Source organism: Prionailurus viverrinus, chromosome D1, assembly GCF_022837055.1.
Source record: "Prionailurus viverrinus isolate Anna chromosome D1, UM_Priviv_1.0, whole genome shotgun sequence".
NCBI classification, from domain to species: Eukaryota; Metazoa; Chordata; class Mammalia; order Carnivora; family Felidae; genus Prionailurus; species Prionailurus viverrinus.
In genome coordinates, this window is record NC_062570.1 from 63,922,102 (window position 1) to 63,928,667 (window position 6,566).

General features: G+C 39.3%; 1 protein-coding gene across 1 annotated transcript; it reads left to right on the forward strand.

The window, feature by feature from the left end:
• The first annotated feature begins 3,492 nt into the window (after positions 1-3,492).
• On the forward strand, positions 3,493-4,413 carry LOC125177051 (olfactory receptor 2D3-like). The gene has a single exon (XM_047879075.1). The coding sequence runs from the start codon at positions 3,493-3,495 to the stop codon at positions 4,411-4,413; it is 921 nt and encodes a 306-aa protein (XP_047735031.1).
• Positions 4,414-6,566: the final 2,153 nt, after the last annotated feature.

Consider the following 6,566-nt stretch of genomic DNA (forward strand, 5'->3'; position numbering starts at 1 on the left):
AATATCCAGGAAAAAAATTGAAAATGTAGGATTCAAGCTAAGAATAGTGGTCAGTTGTCAGATGACTTTTGAGGCAGTCTAGATATAGGTGATAATTGAGCCAACGGATGTAAATGAGATCCATAAAGAACAATATGTAAATAAAGAAGGAAGAGCAGGAAACTAACTTTGAGGAATATTAAGAAGTTGCTGATAGGAGCACCTGGGTGGCTCAGTCGGTTGAGCGACCGATTTCGGTTCGGGTCATGATCTCACGGTTTCTGAGTTTGAGCCCCGCGTGGGGCTCAGTGCTGACAGCTCAGAGCCTGGAACCTGCTTCTGATTCTGTGTCTCCCTCTCTCTCTGCCCCTCCCCCACTCATGCTCTGTCTCTCTCTGTCTCAGAAATAAACATTAACAAAAAAAAAAGAAGTTGGGGCACCTGGGTAGCTCGGTCAGTTGGGCATCTGACTTCAGCTCAGGTCATGAACTCACAGTCTGTGAGTTCGAGCCCCGCATCAGGCTCTGTGCTGACAGCTCAAAGCCTGAAGCCTGCTTCAGATTCTGTGTCTCCCTCTTTCTCTGCCCCTCCCCTGCTCATGCTCTATCTCTCTGTGTCTCAAAAATAAATAAAAACATTAAAAAAAAAGTTGCGGATATTTGCACTGACACTGCTTAGCTTCCTGTCCACCTGATTCCACACTACAGAAAGATAGCATATTTGTTTATTTTCTGTGTATACCATCAGCCTCTGCCTTACATTTTCCCAGATCCTAATTCTGTGGTGTGTTCCATTTATGGCTTTTTCTGTGGACTCAGACAGAGCATGGTTCCAGAGTATATTTCTAAAAATAGAATCCGCACTCCTATTCAGTAGAACAATATCAGGGCTGGGCTCTAGAATCAGATTACCTGGGACTGAATCCTGATTCAAAAATTTACTATCTCTGTAGCCCTGAAAGTTTTTTTTTTTTAATATATTCACTGACCCTCAGAACCCGTATTTATAAAATGAGTATATTAGGAGTCTACTTCTTTGAAACTCTTCTGAAAATTAAATAAATTAGTAAATATTAAATGCTTATAAGGGTGCCTGGAACATATTACCATGTTCACCCTGCTAACAGAGATGCCATTTGCCCCTTAAATCTGATTGGTTGTTCTACTTGGATCTTGAATCCTCTCTTTTATTACAAATCTTCCTAAACTTAAAGACAGTTGGCTGGAACCTTACTACAATTCTTAGTTCTTTCTGGTTTGTTTTCTAATTGACAACATGTGAAAATCTTAACCTCAGCCAACTTTAGGAGCCAAGCCATTTATGAACATGTTTGGGATTGAGGATAATTTCCTTTGTCTCTTGAATATTGCTTGGATTTCTCTGTGGGGAGTCCATCTACATGATTGGATTTTTTAGTACTAGCTGCTGCAGTTGGAATTGTGACTGAAATAAGACTGAAGATTTAAAAGCTCAGATGCCAGAACAAGACTCTAGGGCTTTGGATTCCAATACTGGTAAATGATATCTGTGTGACTAGTAAGTTACTTTGCATTTCTACACTTCAATTTCCTTATCTGTAAAATAGAGATTGAAAATATACTTCCTCATAGGATTATCATGAAGATTAAATAAACTAACACATATAAAGTACTTAGAACTATGCCAGACTCATAGTAAGCATTCAGTAAGTGTTAGTCATTATCATCAGACACAGCTGGAACTCCTTGGTTGAAGAAGGCAGACTTGTAATAATATTGTCTTCATCAGGTCTCCATCTCAGGTCCTATATTTCTCTTAGTTTAGGTTCCTGAAAGAAGAGGCTAAGAAAAGAACTTTGGTGCAGATAGCTTATTGGAAAAGTGATTCCAGGAAGTGGTATAAGGAAACAGTAAGAGTGAGACAGGAAACAACTAAACACCAATGAAGTTTGGATTATTGAAGTTGATACTCTAGACCATGCATTCTGTATGGGAGCAATGTAAATCCCAAAGTTCTTAGAAGAAGAGAGAAATGTTAGACATCGCAATGGTTTGTGGTCCTCTAGAGGGCTGCAGTATATAAATAGATGTACAGTATATCTGTGCTATTCAAATTTCATTCTGAGTTCATCTAAAACAAAATTCTGAAAAAGTCCTTTAGGGACTATAATAATAATGATAATAGTAATAGTAATAATAATAAACATGGCACAGACAGTGGGGACTTAACTCCATAGAGCTCAACCTGTAAGAATCATACAGAGTGCTTCCCAGAAATACCTGGTGTCTTTATTCATCAATTTTCCTTTGCGCTCTGGTTAAATATTGCCTTTGGGGCATTAACTTGCCCATACTTCAACATCTTGGGCAGAATGCTAAAAGACAAGGTGGGGCACTCTTGATGTAGAATGTCAGCAGTGCCAAGCAAGTCAGAATTGTCCACTACAGCTGATGCTAAGGTCAGAGGTGAGCTGAAACTGGGCATTATGGAGTAGTAAAATTCACTAATATCTAGTTCAGAAGTTTAAGCTCCTGCTTATTAGTGGCTTTTTTTTTTTCTTGAATAGGGCCTTGGCCACTGAAGTCTTATTATGTTACAGTTCTGAATGTCACATTTTTTCATGATACTTTTCCTTTTAATCATGTGAAATATTTATACAAGGGCCAGGATTATGATCCATGGGTGTATATTTTTCTTTTCTTCCTTTACCTTGTTTGGATTGCTACTTTAGAGGCCTCTTTTAAAAATGCTATGGAAGGGGTGCCTGGGTGGCTCAGGTGGTTAAGCATCTGACTCTTGACTTTGGCTCAAGTCATGATCTCACAGTTGGTGAGATCGAGCCCCACATCAGCCTGTATGCTGACAGCCAGAGTCTGCTTGGGATTCTGTCTTTCTTCTCTCTCTGCTCCACCCATCATCCCCACTGCTCACACATTCTCTCTCTGTCTCAAAATAAATAAACATTAAAAAAAATAAAAAATAAAGATGCTACGGAAAAAAGGGCAGAACTAATAGCTGCAGTTTATCTGTTGGCTTTGAAACCATATTTGAAACTCCTACTCTATTATGAACAAATTTATTATTGACCTCTGTGTTTTGATTTTGAATTATAAAAGCAAAAGTGGTTTTATTGACTAAACAAGTTCGCCTCATTCTCAGACTGCTAATCCAGGTAAATACAAAATATTTATTGAGAATAAAAAAATTAAATTGATCCAAAGACAATTCCCCAATAAAACTTCACAGTAATTTAGCAATATGTAAGTATGTTGATATCAGGATTAGTTGAGAAGCCATTTCAAGTAGGATACTCAGCCTACCAAATGGATCAAGCAAAGAAAGATGTGCTTAAAAACTATGTAACAGCAATATGCATCCTAATGCCAACTGGCACCTACCAGGAAGCATCTGAAAACAAATAGTCCAACAAGGTGAACTTGTTATCATTGTGCTTGTTTATAAAGATTGTGAAAACTGAACATTCAGAATGCATGTGTTTTCTTTCTGATGACAGGTAAACAGGAATAAACATTAATGGGAGAAGGAAACCAAACTTCTGTGGCTGAATTTATCTTGCTGGGACTTTCACAGGATCCAAAGATCCAGATCCTGCTGTTCTGTGTTTTCCTTACCATTTACCTTCTCTCTGTGTTTGGAAACCTGCTTATAATAATCATTCAAAGTGACTCTCGACTTCACACTTCCATGTACTTTTTCCTCAAAAACTTGTCCTTTGCTGACCTCTGTTTCTCTACAAGCATTGTTCCTCAGATGTTGGTCCACTTCCTCGTAAAAAGGAAAACCATTTCCTTTGCTGGATGCTCACTGCAGATAATTGTCTTCCTTTTAGCAGGGTGTACAGAGTGTGCACTTCTGGCAGTGATGTCCTATGACCGCTATGTGGCTGTCTGCAAGCCCCTGCGTTATTCCACTGTCATGACGCAGAGGGTTTGTGTCCAGTTGGCCATAGTGTCTTGGATCAGTGGGGCATTTGTATGTTCAGTGGACAGTGCATTTACACTGTGTCTCCCCTACCAGGGACAAAATATAATTAATCATTATTTTTGTGAACCTCCTGCACTCCTGAAGCTGGCTTCAGCAGACACCTACAATGCTGAGATGGCTCTCTTTTCAATGGGTGTGATTATCCTCTTAGCACCTCTCTCCCTCATCCTTGTCTCCTACTGGCATATTATCTCAACAGTGATTCAGATGCAGTCAGAGGAGGGGAGGCTCAAGGTCTTTTCTACCTGTGGCTCTCATCTCACTGTTGTGGTTCTCTACTATGGCTCTGGAATATTTGCCTACATGAGACCCAATTCCAAGACAATGAATGAAAAGGATCAGGTCATCTCTGTGTTCTATTCAGTTATGACTTCCATGTTGAACCCCATAATTTATAGCCTGAGGAACAAGGACGTGAAGGGTGCTCTCAGGAGGCTGGTTGGAAGATAGTCTGCCTTCAGAGGCAGTGATTTCTGACATTTTTCTTAAGCACTTGGAAGATTATGACTGACAACAATAGCTCTACTACTATCCTTGTCCTTTCTTTCCCTCGCTTTATATGCTCCAGTTGATTTTTCTTCTCCACACATATTCATTAAATGCGTATTCAGTGCAAGCACTGTGTCTAGAACCTCACAATATGTAAAAGTTTGTGTCTTCCTTAAAAGGTTTCCTTACCTCTGGGTCAACAGAGTCATGTTCTGTCTTGTACTCTTTTGTTTTCTTATGGTCTCTTTTTGTAGTTCTTTCCTGAGGGAAATATTTTCCTAGCAAAGTAAACTCACCGTTGAAATGTTGGACCAAGGGAACAAATGGATTAATCTCCCTGAACATATTTCTAGCATCCTTCACCTACTAATGAGCTGGAAAACCCAAGTTGTCATACAGTCACCTGTGGGCTTGCTGAGGTTCTGTTTCCACGTTTCTGACTAAATCAACAGTGACTGGTTAAAAAGTCAGCATTCTTTCCAGACATAAGGATGTCTTATGAGATATACCCATAGATGCATTATCTCAAACTGCCTTATTTCTAGTTAAAAGTGATTGAATCCTATAGAGTTTCTGTAACTTTCAGGCCCTCCTTGGCAATGAATTTAACTGTACTGCGTGATGACCCTTTCTAAAGCATTCCTTTCTTCTTTCTCTTTTCTCCTTCCTCCATTTTTTTTTTGTGGATGATTTTGTGCATAGTGTGTACAGGTATGAAAGAGTGTGCAAGTATGTACAGTTGTCTGCATGTGTATGTGTGTCTGTTGTCTGTGACATGTAAGCTTGACTATGTAGAATTCTCTACCAATATTATTGAGTTGGATTTCTTCTCACCCCTTTACTAAGTACTATATTATCTTAGGCCAGTCTCACCTGTCCCCTAATTATTTTCCATGCCCTCCTAAGTTTTGTAGCTGTCTGCTACAATGAGTAGCAGAATAAGTTTGAGAGTGATTTCAAATTTATCACTTTGTTCTGGAGGGAGTAGAGAATACAGGTGAATTCAACCTCAGAAAATAAAAGTAAATGTTTCCTTTTTTGATTATGAAAGGAATAATGTGAGAGTATTAAAAAACAAAATCACACATAATTCCCCCTCAAGGAATAAGTCCTGTCAACATGTCAATTTTATCCTTTCAGATTTCTCTCTCTCTTTCTCTCTCTCTCTCTCTCTCTCTCTCTCTGTCTCTCTCTCATCTCTTTCTCAAGAACGCATGCAGTGTTGGCGAGGTAATAAAAATTAAAATTGCTTCATGTACGTGAAGAACTTGAATAAGTCTCATTGCTTTGAATGGGGTTTCTTTTTCCTGATACATTTCACTAACCCCCCAGTGAAAAGAATCTGAATAAAGATCCTGCCAACCTTCTTCCTAATGGATATGAATCTGTAGAAGACTATGTTAGCCCAGTAGGTTAGAGTACAATAGCATATTTAAACCATTTATAGAAAGTTTGGGGTTTGATAATAGGGGCAGGAGCTCCAAAATGTCATTACAAGATTTGGTACTGAAAGTGGCTGGTGTGAACAACCACCAGAAATATTTTGGACAGGAAAAATTAATCAATGAATTAAGGTGAGATTGGCAAATTGGGGCTGGGTAGAAGGAAAGAAAAGAGAGAAAAGCCAAAGTAAAAGACGTAAGTCCAAGATCTAGGTGTCAGTAGGTTTGGCTTCTCCTGAGTCCTCTCTACTTAGTTTGCATATGGCAAGCTTTTCTCTGTGTCCTCACAGGGCCTTTCCTCTGTGTACTTGTACCCCATATATCTCTTTGGGTGTCCAAATTTCCTTTTCTTATAAGGACGCCCCTCAAATTAGATGAGGGCCCACCATAATGACAAAGTTTAACCTAATCACATCTTTAAAGGCCCGATCTTCATTAGCTGGTCACATATGACTCCCCCTTAATAGTTTTTCCTCTGTTGGGAGGTCGCTTTTAAGCCTACCAAGTGGTTCTATTGGCCTGAGTCCCTTTTACAGAGACTTGGCTAATTCTCTTCCATAGGATTCACATATGGCCAAGTGGAGTCATGCTTGTTCCTATTTCATTAAATTCTGGGAGTGTGGAATGCTGTCTCTTCTCTTCAACCAGGGAGACTATACCAGTCCATAATTG